Source organism: Myxine glutinosa, chromosome 9 (genome assembly GCF_964187855.1).
Source record: "Myxine glutinosa chromosome 9, kmMyxGlut1.1, whole genome shotgun sequence".
Taxonomy (NCBI): domain Eukaryota; kingdom Metazoa; phylum Chordata; class Myxini; order Myxiniformes; family Myxinidae; genus Myxine; species Myxine glutinosa.
In genome coordinates, this window is record NC_136269.1 from 13,719,281 (window position 1) to 13,734,299 (window position 15,019).

General features: G+C 48.8%; 1 protein-coding gene across 4 annotated transcripts in view; it reads right to left on the reverse strand.

The window, feature by feature from the left end:
- Window positions 1–913: 913 nt before the first annotated feature.
- LOC137435630 (BRISC and BRCA1-A complex member 2) overlaps window positions 914–15,019 on the reverse strand; it is a 47,926-nt gene continuing 33,820 nt past the window's right edge. For all 4 annotated transcript variants that reach the window (XM_078784099.1, XM_078784100.1, XM_078784101.1 and 1 more), the window contains 3 exons: window positions 10,506–10,588; window positions 10,151–10,304; window positions 914–1,452 (listed from right to left, as the gene is read on the reverse strand). In XM_078784099.1, coding sequence (XP_078640225.1) covers window positions 1,389–1,452; window positions 10,151–10,304; window positions 10,506–10,588 — 301 coding nt within the window. In that variant the 3' untranslated portion in view covers window positions 914–1,388. The remainder of the gene's footprint in view (window positions 1,453–10,150; window positions 10,305–10,505; window positions 10,589–15,019) is intronic.

Here is a 15,019-nt window from a genome sequence, read left to right on the forward strand (position 1 = left end):
TTGACGCCATGGAAACCAAGGCCTTCAAAGATCATCGGAATCTCCTGTGCTGAAGCTGAGTCTATGGGCCTATCACTTCGACATCGCTGACAGGTTGGTGGTCTCTGTCTTATACCGTCTCCTTTCTGGTCTTGCACCCTGTGCCCTCACCATGCTTTGCCTCCTCTCCCCCAGGGTTTCTGCAGGGAAAACATAATCCACCATCAACCCAATTTGGTGAAACAACCTAAATCCAGGATCACTTCTCACCTTCACTCATTCGTACATCTTTTTTCCAACTGTGGAATCAACTTCCACATTCTCTTCAATCTCTTTCTTCCCTCCAGGTCTTCAAGACAGCTGTTCACCACCATCTCAGATAACCCCCCCCCCAATCCAATACCATGAACTCTTCTACCTCCGTTAACCCCTCACCTTCCCGTTCCTCCCCCAAGCCCTCACCCCTCCAGATTTCCAGCAGTTTTTCCTTCCTGACAGATTGCTTCTGCATCCATCCTGCACATCCCAAGCATTCTTTCCTACCACTCATTCCTCCCCACTTTTCTTACCTCTCCAAGTCTCCCTCTATTTTGTCCTTGGTGTGTTTCCCCTTCTCCCTTTCTACTGTTCCTTTTGTTCTGTTGCGTCTTGATCCGTTCAGTGTTCTCGCTCTTCCACGAGCTTGACCTGGTATTCAAAAAAGAAACGAGCCGTGCATCAGCACTACTACCGGGTACCCAGCAGATAATGCAAACCAGCAGCCATTTACTGCATGCAAAAGAGGAAGAAGACAACCTTATCTACCACGTAGGGGAAAAAAATGCATCGTGTCGGCAAATTAAAAAACACGAAACATGTAATGAGCGTATAAATTGCACTTTGAATCAGATCGAGGAATTGAGGGACAAAAAGAAAAACTCAGTAGCAAAAAGAGGAAAATCAATAATTATTATTACTTACAAATGACTTCAGCAAATACGTTTCATGTACGAGTTGATGAGTTATTGCATCGAGAGGTTTTGAGACTTATCAATGCTTCTCTGGTCCATATCAAATACACATGTGTCGCTGTAATCCCTGCTGTTCCACAAGTCCCATCACATCCACATGAAGTATTCATTGATTTCTGGAACCACAAGGATGCTATCTGAAACAGGCATCACAATAAAGTACCAGCTACCCAGACGAAGGGCAGGTATGCGACTACGAGGCAGTAGGGATCAATTGCAAAAGTATCACTCAAAAACGAACGTCTGCACTCGGAGACTCTCGTAGAAAAACACGCCGGTGTATTCATCCGCGCAAGTACAGACGCATGCACGTACGTACGTGTTCACACGTGTCGGTTAAACAAACGCAGGCACGTGCACACGTCATCGTATTTCTCCCAGTGACCCCGGTACATCTGCTCAATAAGTTCCGTTGACCGTTGCCATCTCCAAGAAGGATGGAATTGCCTCCTTGAAAAAGCTCCTGCAAAATAAAAACGAGGATTACTTCTCTACTGGAATGAGATCCGCGGACAAAGCATACCCAGAGGAGCACCACATGATGGGGATCGTTCGATACGCTGCTCGGCTGCTCATCGTATGGCGAGGCGATCAAAAAAGTACCGGAATCAAACATCCCAAAGTAATACATCTCAAAATGTTTACATGTCCACATGCAATGGTCACGCGAGGTCTTAAAGGTCATCGTATACCTTCTAAGTTGATTGTATGCAGCAAACGTGGACCCAATCAAATAGACCAAGAGATAACAACCAGCACTTGGGCATGCAGAACTTTTGTGAGAGGTGCTCGGGTTTCTGGGGAAAGCCATGATGTCTTTTGTTCCAAGAACCTTGCAAAATGATCACGTGATTTTCATCAACATCTAGATTTCACGTAAACAAGCGTTTTGAATTATAAGTACTCAGATGTAGTCGGTATTCCGATCCAAGCCGAGTGAATGTTTCATGAGGGAGAGGGATCGTTTTTACTGCTGAAGGGTTAAAACTGAACTGCTTACACCTTGCGAGCGAGGCTCAATGAATGCCTTTCAGAGTCCTCAATAATTCATGTTCAAATTAGATTTCCAATCACTGTGGCTGAGAGCCAAGGGGCTCTTTACAATAAACACGTCACAGTGTACTCCTCCAGCCCGACGCACGTCAAAGCCGAAACCACGCCACCGCACAATGCTGCGCGCATTTACATTCCCAGTTTAGAGGGCAAGGCGAGTCCACTTCAGAACCAAGAGCACAATTATAAAGGCACAGTATCGATACCAGAATGTAGTACCTGCAGCCAAAGGCTTTGGTCGCTATTCAAAAGTGGGGAGGACATTTTCTGGGAAGCTGATTTTGAAGAGGCTATGAAGAAGAAGATGATTATATATTTTTTTCATTTTCATGAATTTTTTTTGTTGTTTGTTTTTTGTTTTTTGTATACTGAATCGAGGCTCGTGAAAGAACTAACATTTACTTCACAAACAAATCAACCAGACAAACAAAATATATTAAAAGAGGGAGCGGAAAACAAGATGGGGAGAGAAGGGGAAGCACACAAACACAACATTTGAGAGCAGGAAGATGTGTGGAAGGGAGAGGGCTTGGGGGGAGGAGGCGTGGGAAGGGGGGGGAGGGGGGGAGGGAGAAGTATAAAACACAAGGACACCAAGGACTTCCAGGACAGAAGTTGGTATTTCAAAAAAGTGGAATTTGGGTGAAATTAGCGGGGGTAGAAAAGATCAAGGTTTTGGATGGGGGAAGATAAGAGATGGTGGTGAACAGCTGTTTTAAAGACCTGGAGGGTAGAGTGGGATTGAAGAGAGTGAGGGAGTTTGTTCCAGAGGCAGGAGAAAAGAGGAATGAAGGAGTGAAGGTGAGCAGAGAGTCTTGATTTTGGCAGTTTGACCATAAGAGGGTTGCAGGCAGATCTTGTGCGACCTGTAGGAATATTTGCGGGACAGAGCCCAGAGAGAGCTGGGAGGGGGGGGGGGGCGCAAGGCCAGACAGGAGTCGGTAGAAGACGGAAAGACCACCAACCTGCCTGCGGTGAGTGAGTGAGAGGCCCTTGGAGTTAGCTTCATCGTGGAAGATTCCAATGATTCTGAATGCTTTGTTTTCAACAGCGTGAAGACGAGCTAGGTGTGAGGCAGGAACACCAGCCCAGAGGGGAGAGCAGTATTCCATTGAGCTGCGGATGAAAGCCTTGTATGTGGTGAGGAGCTCAGGTGTGCCAAGGAAGGACTTCGCACGACGGAGGATGCCCAGTCGGCGACTGGCTTTGGAGGCCAGATTTGAAATGTGGTTTTCCCAGGAAAGATCATGGCAGATAGTGAGACCCAAAAGCTTGAGTGACAGAACTTCTTGGAGAGGATTATTCAGAAAGTGGATGGGAGGGTTGTCCAGTCGGTCTTTTCGGAGAGACATCGTAAGAGTGTGAGATTTGTCAGGATTGAAAGACATGTTCCACTTGTTTGCCCAGTCTGTGATTTTGTCCAGGTCTGCAGAGAGTGAGGAGGCTGCAGACTGCCGATCTGAGGGATGAAGAATGGAGCGACAGAGAGTAGAGTCATCAGCAAAGAGATACAGAGGATTTTCAAGAGAGTCAGAGAGATCATTGATGAAGACCAGAAAAAGCACAGGGCCCAGAAAACTGCCTTGTGGAACTCCAGCCTGAACAGGAAGAGGAGATGAGAGAAACCCATTCAGGGCCACACGTTGACTACGACTAGAGAGGAAGTCCGCCAGCCATGCGTGGAGATTTCCATGGATACCAAAAGAGGAGAGTTTGGTGAGCAGAGCGGGGTGCCAGACCGTATCGAAGGCACGTGATATGTCAAGGGAGACTGCTCTAATTTCCTGTTTGGCATTGAGGACCTCCATCCATTGTTGAGAAAGCAGAAGCAGCATGTCCAGAGTAGAGTGTCCAGGTCTGAAACCAAATTGATGATCAGAGATGAAGCCATTGGAGAAGAGGAAAGATTTCATATCTGAAGCAATAATGGATTCCATGACTTTACTGATAATTGGGAGAAGGCTGATTGGTCTGTAGTTGCTGGGATCTGTTTTTGCACCTTTTTTGTGCAAAGCGGTGATGTTGGCAGATTTCCAAGCAGATGGAAGATGACCTTGAGCAAAAGAGAGAGTGAAGAGAACAGAGAGAGGGAGTGAAAGAGCGGAAGACCAGAATTTTAGGACCCGTGGGCTGATGCCGTCAGGTCCAGTTGCAGAATCCGAGTCGAGGGTTGACAGAAACTTTTCCAACTTGTCAGGAGGAAAGGACACAGAGTCCAGGAGCAGCTGGGTACGACTGGGTACGGTGGGTACAGAGAGGGATGGGTTTGGGACACAAGATTTAGAGGCAAACACAGAGTTGAGGCATTCAGCTTTTTCACGTGCGGAGTCAGCCGAGTGGCCATTTGAGGTGAGGGAGGGGATGGAGGGGGAACAAACACCAGAAACAGATTTGACCAGACGCCACCAGGATTTGGAAGAGGGAGACAGATAAGAGAGTTCGGTCCTGAGAACGGAGAGATATTGTTTCCTGGCTCTCCTGAGGGTAGACACACACTTGTTTCGGGCTTTGTGAAAGGAAATGAGATTTCCTTCCGTTGGATTTGCTTTCCAGGAGACGAAAGCAAGTTGTTTCTGGGCAATAGCCTCACCACAAGATTCCGTGTACCATGGACGGGAGGAAGGGTATGACAACAGAAGACGAGATGGGATAAATCTGTGCATGAGAGAGAGCAGTTTGCTTTGGAAGAATTCCCAGGAAGAATTTATGTCAGAGGCAGTAGAGATGGGAGACCAGTCCAGATGATTGATGGCTGCTTGAAGACCGTGCCAGTTGCCTGAGTGAAATTCCAGACTCGTCGACGCTGAGGAGGCTCTCTGAGAATGGTCAGAGAGATGTCCACTTTAACAAGCACATGATCAGAAGAGCCGATTGGAGCAGAAGAAGAGCAGCAGACATTTTCAGGGAAGTTAGTCATAACCAAGTCCAGAAGAGAAGATGCTCCGTTGACTGAAATCCGGGTCGGGAAATTGACAGATTGTGTCAGTCCCAGTGAGTCACAGAAGTCCTTTGCTGAAGAGCCATGGCTGGTGAGAGAGGTACCCACACCCAGCCAACTGGCATGGTGACAGTTGAAATCACCACATATGAGGAAGAGAGAGTTGGGATGGGTAGATAGAAGTTGGTCCATATTCTCAGACAGCGAGATGTAGATGGAGTCATCACTGTTTGGTGGACGGTACAACACACATATGAACAAAAGGTGGGAGCGAAGGGGAAGCTGTAGCCAAAGGTATTCCTGGGGGTGAGGTGGAGAGAGGGCAGTGCAGGGCGAGTGAGGAAGAGAGTTTTTTTATAAAGATAGCAACCCAACCTCCAGGACGAGGCTCAGGTCTATCATACCGGAGGAGGGAGTAACCTGGGAGAGATACCAAGGAATCAGAGACATCATGAATGAGGAAAGTTTCTGTAAAGCAGATCACGTCTGGTTTGTCAGAAGCAACCTGTATGGAGAGATCAGACAAGTTTGAGCGAAGGCCCTGGATGTTTGAGGCCCATACTGTTAAGGAAGAGGAAGGGGGAGCATCGGATACAGAACAGGGGGGGGGGGGGGGGGAGCGGTAGGGTAAGATGTGGAAGAGGAGGAAGATGTCGGGAGAGCTGTTGAAGGTGTGTCGGAGATTACAGAATAGCTTGGAGAAAGGGAAGAATGGGGCGGACAAAAGGTTTGATGGTGATTGGGAGAGGCACAGTGAGGTGTTATTTGACGAGGGGGAAGAGCGAGGCAGAAGGTTGAGGGAGATGAAGGTGAAAGTTGGAAGGGGGAAGAAGCGGGGAGGACGCTTTGAGGAGGAGGGTGAGAGGGGAGTCTAGGAGGGGAGGAGCGAGGGAGAGTCTCGGAGGGGAGGGGTGTTGGGGGAGATTTGAAAGGAATGGGTGGTTGGGAAGATTTGGAGGGGAGGGGCAAGGGGGAAGATTTGAAAGAGATGGGTGATGGGGATGATTTGGAGGGGAGGGGCAAGGGGGTAGATTTAGAGGGGAGGGGTGATGGGAAATGGGATTTTGGGGTGATGGGATTTTGAAAAGTGTACGATTAATGGGAAACGAACATTTATTGCAAAATGGGTTTCTTGAGACATTCGAGTCAAAAATACGTTTGAGGATGCTGGAGGGAGGATGGAGTGCTGGAGAGTTTAGGGAATGAATGAAAGATGCACTATAAGAGATGGAAATTTTTTTTGGAATGAATAGATTTGGTGAGCAAATTTGATATAATCGCTTAAACAGTCACCAATTAGAAATGTGATATCAAACTTAAAATTGAATTGATGGTATATCAGGAGGGCGGAAGACTTCCTATGTAACGGTAGGGATAACAAACAATTCCTCAAAAGAGAAAATCTACTAAGACACGAACTTGTAAACCTGTGAAAGTGCCAGTCAGTCATCTGTGTAAGATTTCACATCAAACTAGAACGCCACTTTGTAGAGCGCATACTCCCGCCGTGGGTCAAGTTGGAATAGTACGATTTCACAAAAGTTTGAGGGAGTAGTTCAGTGACAACACAAGACAAGACAACACAAGACAAGACAACACAAGACAGACACTGCACAGATATATATTTAGAATATATAGAAGATAATGTAAAAAAAAAAACAAGGCAATTTCACTTACATTTTCGGATTCAGCGTTCAATTCTATGTAAGTGAGTGTATTTTGAGGCATGTGTGACTTAAAATAAAATTGTAAACCAGGAAAAAACGTTCGTTTCATTCCTGAGGGATACAACATGTAAAACTGGCCCAAACGTGAAAACAAAACTCGCTCATTTTAAGTCGTGCAAGCTAATGCGTCCCCTCATTCTTCTGGGAAGAATCCCGTGCACATGCTGGTCACACTTATAAGTCACCTAAGTCTTTATAAGTTCATCAAATACTGACACCGCGATTGACATTCGCTGAGGTAAATGTTGATATCTCTTCTGAGGTTATAATAAAAAAAAAACAAAAAAAAAACAGTTTTAAAGCATTATACATATCAAACGATACATTTTATGAAACGGGGAAACCTAATACACAATTTGGTGGTTTTAAAATGACAGAATATGTCTTTATTAGAAAGAAAAAAAAAGAACCTTGAAGACGACGCTGCTAACAAAATACACCGCTCTAACGCATAACCACGAGTTTAAACTACATTTACAACAAATATGAAAACTATTTTCATATCACCATGTCAAATATAGAATATATAGAACATAATGTTTAAAAAAAAATGAGCCCTATCTTCCAATGATAAAAAATCCTTCAAAAAATTCCTGGATCTGGAATAATATCCTGAGCTTCACCAAAAACGAATCAATTCTTCCTTATCCCAAGGGCAATCATCCCACCAACTTTCATCCAAATCCGTTCAGAACTTTTCCAGATATCTTGTCCACAAACACATGGACACGATCGAATGCATTACTCCCTGACGGGAGTAATAACACTCGTTGACCCTTTGTGTGCGGCATCTTTTTTTTCAAAATTTTCATTGAAAAATTCATGTTTTTTTTGTCGTTTTCCAAAAAAAAAAAAAAAAATTTTCATCTTGTCACAAATCTGCGACAAAAGCACGCGAAGGGTTAAACGTTTGGAAATTACTAAACGACAAAATTGACAGAACAAAAATAGCCTGTTTGTACTTTTCAGGCAGTAACTTAAAATTGGGTTAAGCTCAGTACTTTGTTCAAAAGCGAATCTTCAGCATTTTACAGGGGAAGGTCCCCATGACAGCTCAAATTTTTCATAACTTGTTGAAAGGATTCCACGAAAAGTAGGTGTAACTGCATATTTACGCTTTGGGCAACGAAGTGCCAAGAGGGGTGGGCGGAAAACAGCTGTCAATCAGCCTGATGGGGCGGGGCCGCAAGACACATTTGACCATATGTACTATTTATAATGGTAGATCGTCTGTAAAGTATTTGCAGTGCTGTACCATTACAATGTGAGTACGTCTACAAAGTTTGGACTCCAACATTTATAAAGTAGAACAGCACTCGGTAGAGCACATACCTCCGCCAGGCTGAACAGTTTATGTTTTGTATCTCACTGATGGGCCAGATCTGGATCCAGACCTGAACCAAAATCTAATCGGCTTGGTCTTGTCACTTACCCAACTTACCCACCAAGTTTTATCAAAGTCCGTCTACGTTTTGAAATATCGTACGTGCTTTATATCGTTTTTTACCCTATCTCTCAATTGTGAAGTATCACTTACAAAATTGTAGTATCCAGATCTGTATACCAAAATTGTAGTATCCTTGTCATACACTCAACCTCTCCACCAAATTTTGTGTGAATCCGTCCACGTTTATAAGATATCCTGTTCACAGATAGAGAAACAGACTCCCCCTAAAGAAACAGACAGTCCTCAAAGTTCCCTCTTAACTCCTCCACAAAGCTGCCTCCTCCTCCCCCCTTCCTCTCTCTTCCAATGCATTCCTCCACCCCCTCCAATCGTCTACTTTGCTCTACTCCCCCCTCAAATTACTCCTCACTGTCCCTCATCCCATCACCATCTACTAGCCTTTGTCCTCCTCATCCTTCCCCTTATTCTAGCTCTTCTGCAATCTCTGACACACTGTGAACTGCTCTCCCTACCCCCCCCCCTCTCCTCCCTCATCTTACCCTACCCTTCCCCTCTCTTGTATCCGATGCTCCCCCTCCTTCTTCTTTAACGGTATGGACCTCAAACATCCAGGGTCTTCACTCAAACCTGACTGATCTCGCCATACAGGTTGCTTTTGATAAACCAGACTTGATCTGCTTTTCAGAAACTTCATCCTTCAATATGTCTCTGACTCCTTAGAATCTCTCCCTGGTTAGTAATGCTCGAGAAAAGTTCATATAAAGGGTGCCAATTTGATTCATACAGCTGCATGAATAAGTAAATGTATTTTATTTGCCAGATGCAGGGCACCCCTTTATATTAACTTTTCTGGAGCATTACTTGGTTCCTCCTAAGAACACAAGGGTAGTCCAGCATGCACACGAGATTTTTTGAATGTCCCTTCTTTTCTTTTGTTTGGCATTTTCTACAAGTTATGGAATGTCCCTTCTTTTCTATAGTTTGCCACATGGAACATCCCCTATAAAGGGGCCTTTTCTATGCCCCTGGCAATTTGGATAAGGTGAGTCAGAAGAGTTGGATCATATAATCAAAAAACAAGGTTGGTTTAAATGACCGAGCAGAGCATGGATATGACTGGATCCTGCTCTGCGGGGAAAAATGGCCTCTAAAGGTGGTTCTACTTACATTACAAGATACTCGACAGGATCCTTGCAAAACAATCTATTGAATAACTGCATTAAAATCACAGACTATGCTCCGAGGGACTCCCAACTGATGAAAAACACAGTGCAATGGGGGAGAGGGTTAATGAGGGGGCTAGGAAGACCCATTATAGTCGGAAGCTATCTGTCAGCAGGGAAAGTGCAAATCAACAGCACACAGAACATTCTGCACAGTATGACATCATGATATGGTCAACTTGCTTCTTCAGTATTCACACAAGTGTTTGACTTCTCAAGAAACATTCTGTTCAAAAACAAAACGCTTTACGTCACAGAATAACAAGGGTAAAATGAAAAGAGCCGAAAGAGAGCCAATGCACAAACAGCCCTCTCCTTCTGTAGCAGTTTATGAGCAGGGATGAGTCACATGACCAGTTTGATCCAATGGGGAGTCAAAATTGAACCTCTGGACTGACTGTTCAAATTGAATGTCGAGGCAAGTTTTGAGCAGTCAGTATTGGTTTTAAAAAAAATCTCGTCTTTGGTGGTATTCAAAAATCTTAAAAACAACAACATAGCATGCCAAACACAATAACAACAATAGCACGTTGCCATGACAGTGGGATTTTGTTGTGGTGCCAAGATCATTGCGGCAATTTAATAGCACTCCACATTTAATAATTAGTGCATTCAATATGAAACGGTAGCATGCAGCAGCACCCGGTTCTCGGCAAGAAACTGCGTTACGACTCAAAATAAGACAGAATTCCAGGCCCGGCATAGCAAATGGAATATATGGGCCAGCAAGCCAGAAAATGGTTTCTGTGGAATAATATTTCCAAAAACTCAAAGCAAATAGATATCCTCCACATTTCATGTCTCTCACCCACCTCGCCCTGACTGCCATTTCATTGCCGTCCCAGCGTGGACTGTAAGGATAAGACTTGTGGAGTTGTTGAAGGAGAAACCTGGCAGCTGTAAAATGGCAACATGACTGGAACGTAATGACCGGCTGGTCGCGTGGGAAGCAAATCGGAAGATCGACTGTGAGGAATCCGGTGGGATACACACGTTCAATTCGTTAAAGGGGAATGCACATATTTCATCCAAAGAAATACCTTCTCAGCTGCATAATGACATACACACATCTGCAGGTGTATCAAATGTATTCAGTTTCGATTGTGCTCGGGACATTGTGCTCCTTGTTTGATGAGACAACCCCATACAAGCTGAAGAGGTACTTACTATGAATAAGGCAGTACAAACAGTCATTCTCCAACAGAAGGCTGAGCTTGGTGAACCCTTCGGCATCGTACTCCACAATAGCTCTGAAAGACAACAACCTAGGTATTACAGGTAGCTATCTTACACATCTTTACAAAATACAAACCTGTGTGGGCAAATGTCAGCCTGGTCAAGTCTCACCTGACCTGTCATTTTTAGCAAGTGTTATGGAGCTTACAGGTTCAAAACCTCATGATCGAAAGAAACCCTCTGGACCCGGAAAGAAAAACTGCGGATCTAGACGTCGTTATGACTAACTTCCCAGCAAATGTCTGCTGCTCTTCTTCTGCTCCAATCGGTTCTTCTGATAATTTTCTTCTCTTCTTCAAACTTCTTCAAAGCCAGTCGCCGACTGGGCATCCTCCGTCGGGCGAAGTCCTTCCTTGGCACACCTGAGCTCCTCACCACATATAAGGCTTTCATCCGCAGCTCAATGGAATACTGTTCTCCCGTCTGGTCTGGTGCTCCTGCCTCACACCTAGCTCGTCTTCATGCTGTTGAAAGCAAAGCTTTCAGAATCATTGGAATCTCCCATGATGAAGCTAACTCCGAGGGCCTTTCACTCACTCACCGCAGGCAGGTTGGTGGTCTTTTTGTCTTCCACCGACTCCTCTTCGGCCTTGCTCCCCCAGCTCTATCTGTGCTCTGTCCCCCAAATATTCCTGCAGGTCGCACAAGATCTGCCTGCAACCCTCTTATGGTTAAACTGCCAAAATCTAGGCTCTCTGCTCACCTTCACTCCCCTTTTCTCCCGCCTCTGGAGAAACTCCCTCACTCTGTTCAATCCCACTCCTCCCTCCAGGTCTTTAAAACAGCTGTTTACCACCATCTCTTATCTTCCCCCATCCAAAATCTTGATCTTTTATACCCCCGTTAATTCACCCCAGATACTTCTTTCCTGGAAGTCCTAGCAGTGTCCATGTGTTTTATACCTCTCCCACCCACCCCCTCCCCTTCCCATGCCTCCTCCCCCCAAGCCCTCTCCCTCCCACAGATCTCTCGATGTCCCTGTTCTCTACTGCTGTACTTGTGTGCTTCCCTCTCTTTCCCCATCTTGTCTCCTGCTCCCTTTATCATATGTTTTATGTATCAGTTTGTTTTTTTGTGATTATTGTTAGCTCTTACACAAGCCCCCCAAGCCCTCTCCCTCCCACAGATCTCTCGATGTCCCTGTTCTCTACTGCTGTACTTGTGTGCTTCCCTCTCTCTCCCCATCTTGTCTCCTGCTCCCGTTATCATATGTTTTATGTATCAGTTTGTTTTTTTGTGATTATTGTTAGCTCTTACACAAGCCTCGATCTTTTATACCAAAAAAAAATACCCCCCCCCCCCCCCCAAAAAAAAACCTGTTAGTTTAACGTCCTAGGTTTCACTATGAAAAGGCCAAATCAAACCCAAAGGCACGTGTATTATGACAAATTCTCAGCTTTCCAACGTATTTCCATAAATCTTCAAATATTTTACTCTTTCGATCAAAATTGCACCAACCATTAATTAATGCTAAAAGTGAATCAATATCAAAGAGTTTGAAAACAGGGAGAGGACAACGGGGAAGGGGGAGCGAGGGGGGCAAGTGGTACAAAAGCTGTTGAAAACTAGATGGACAGTCACAAAGTTGGAAAAGAAACAGTTTTTAAAAAAGGTATTGTGGCGGACACAAAAGCCCACTGGCGTGGTGACATCATTCCACGCACCAAGTGGGCGGTGGCCACGCCCGAGGGGTAGGCGTGGCCTCATGATATACACCGGGCGACCAGCCCGGAGCAGTTCAGTGTTACAGTGTGCTCTTACAATAAAGACGTTTATATGTTACCGCTTGTCCGCTTCCTCCTTGCTCACAAGCAGCGCGCGTAACGCCGCGCTTTACTGGTGACCCTCGACGTTGGATCTGCCGTAGCGATCCTTCCGAACACGACGCCATTGCAATGGCCAACGACAAGGCAATGGCGATTAAACTTCCCGAATTTTGGGAGGCCCAGGCCGAAGTCTGGTTCGTTCAAGCCGAAGCCCAATTTCAGCTTCGGCGCCTCACCAACGACGACCTGCGCTACTGCCATGTCGTCGCCTCCCTCGGGCCCGGCACGGCCGCATGAGTTGTGTCCGTCCTTCGCCACCCACCGGACGGCCACAAGTACGAGGCACTCAAGCGGCTACTCCTAGCCACGTTCGGCCTCACGGACGACGCACGGGCCGACCGCCTCCTGGATCTCCCCGAGCTCGGTGAGACGCGCCCGTCGGTCCGAATGGACCATATGCTGTCACTGTTGGGCGACGAAGCCCCCGGTTCGCTATTCCGGGCGCTTTTCCGGCGCCAACTTCCAGCGCAGGTTCGCCTCGCGTTGGCCGGGACCGAGCTAACGGAACCCCGAGCATTGGCAGCCGAGGCGGACAGGTACTTCGCCGCTTCGGACACGCGGGCGAGCGTCGGCGTGGCCGTCACGGCCCTCGACGCTGATGTTCAGCAGCATGTTCCACAGCATCAGCTTCTACAGCATGCTGATGTTCAGCAGCATGCTGATACGCACCTCGTGAACGCCGCCACGCCCCGCCCACCGCCGCGGCGAAAACCGCCACCGCGGGGAAACCCGCCAACTCCACCGGCCTGGCGGAGCCAGCCGCGCTCCTCCAGCTCCACCACCTGGTGCTGGTTCCACGCCAAGTTCGGCCACGAAGCTCGGCGGTGTCATCCGCCGTGCTCCTTCAACGGGTCGGGAAACGCCCGGCCGGCGCTCAATAGTGGCGATGAGCGCCGGCCGTTCGAGCAGCCTGCTGTTCATAACGGACACCTTCTCCGGGCGCCGTTACCTGTGCGACACGGGAGCGCAGGTGAGTGTCATTCCCGCCGGCACGTCAGACAAGCACGCCGCGGGTGGGGGCCCCGCGCTGCTTGCCGCGAACGGGACGCCCATCCGTACGTACGGAAAACGCTGCCTCTCTCTGCGGTTTGGAGGGCAGGTTTTCCGATGGACGTTCGTCACCGCCGACGTGCCCATGGCACTGCTTGGCGCGGACTTCCTGTGTGCTAATGGGCTCCTGGTCGACGTCAAGCGCAGACGGCTTGTCCAGGCCGAGACGTTCAGCTCGCTCGCTTGTGCGTTGCCCAGCTCAATGAGTGGCTTGCCAAGCGGCTTGCCGAACGATTCGGTTCCGGCCACGTTGGTCTGTACGCTTCCGGCAGCGGACGCATTCACCCGCCTCCTCGCCGGCTTCCCGGCCCTCACGCGGCCCACCTTCTCGGCGGGGGCCGTCAAGCACGGGGTGGCCCATCACATCCCCACCGTCGGGCCACCGGTCTACGCCCGGGCACGCCGCCTCGAGCCGACGAAGCTGGCGGTGGCAAAAGCGGGGTTCGCTACCCTGGAGCGACTCGGCATCGTTCGGCGCTCAGAGAGCGCTTGGGCGTCGCCGCTGCACATCGTGCCGAAGCCCGGCGGGGGATGGCGACCGTGCGGGGACTATCGCCGTCTCAATGACGCCACGACTCCCGACCGCTACCCCGTCCCCCACATTCAGGACTTTTCCGCCCGTTTGGCGGGCAGGTCCTTCTTCTCGAAGGTGGACCTCATACGCGGCTACCATCAGGTCCCCGTCAGGCCGGAGGACGTCCCGAAGACGGCGGTCATCACGCCATTCGGACTCTTCGAGTTCCTGCGCATGCCCTTCGGTCTGAAGAATGCGGCTCAGGCGTTCCAGCGACTGATGGACAGCGTCCTGCGCGACTTGGATTTTGTCTACGTCTACCTGGACGATATCCTCGTCGCCAGCGCGTCCCGCGAAGAGCACCTACGCCACCTCCGCACGCTCTTCGAACGCCTGGGCCAGCATGGCCTGATTGTGAACCCCGCAAAGTGCCGGTTCGGCGCCGCCACAATCGATTTTCTGGGGCACCGTGTCACCAGGCACGGAGCCGTCCCCCTGCCGGCCAAGGTGGAGGCGGTGAAGGGGTTTCCGCGCCCCCGCACGATCAGAGGGCTGCAGGAGTTCCTGGGCATGGTGAACTTTTACCATCGGTTCCTGCCCCGTATCGCCCAGCTCCTGCGCCCCCTGCACGAAGCTCTCCGAGGTAAGCCGGGCAAAGGCGACGTTACCTGGACCGAGCAGATGGACACGGCGTTCACGGGCGCGAAGCTCGCCTTGGCTAACGCCACCATGCTCGCGCACCCGGCGCCCGATGCACCGATCGCCCTCACCACCGATGCCTCGGACTACGCGGTGGGCGCGGTGCACGAGCAATGGGTGCGTGGAGCTTGGCAACCGCTGGCGTTCTTTAGCCGGCAGCTTCGCCCGCCCGAACGCCGTTACAGTACCTTCGACCGCGAGTTGCTCGGACTTCACTTGGCGGTCATGGCACTTCCGCCATCTGCTCGAGGGCCGTGCGTTCACTGCCTTCGTCGACCACAAGCCGCTGATCTTCGCGATGGGCAAGGTCACCGAGCCGTGGTCGGCCCGGCAGCAGCGTCACCTCTCGGCCGTGT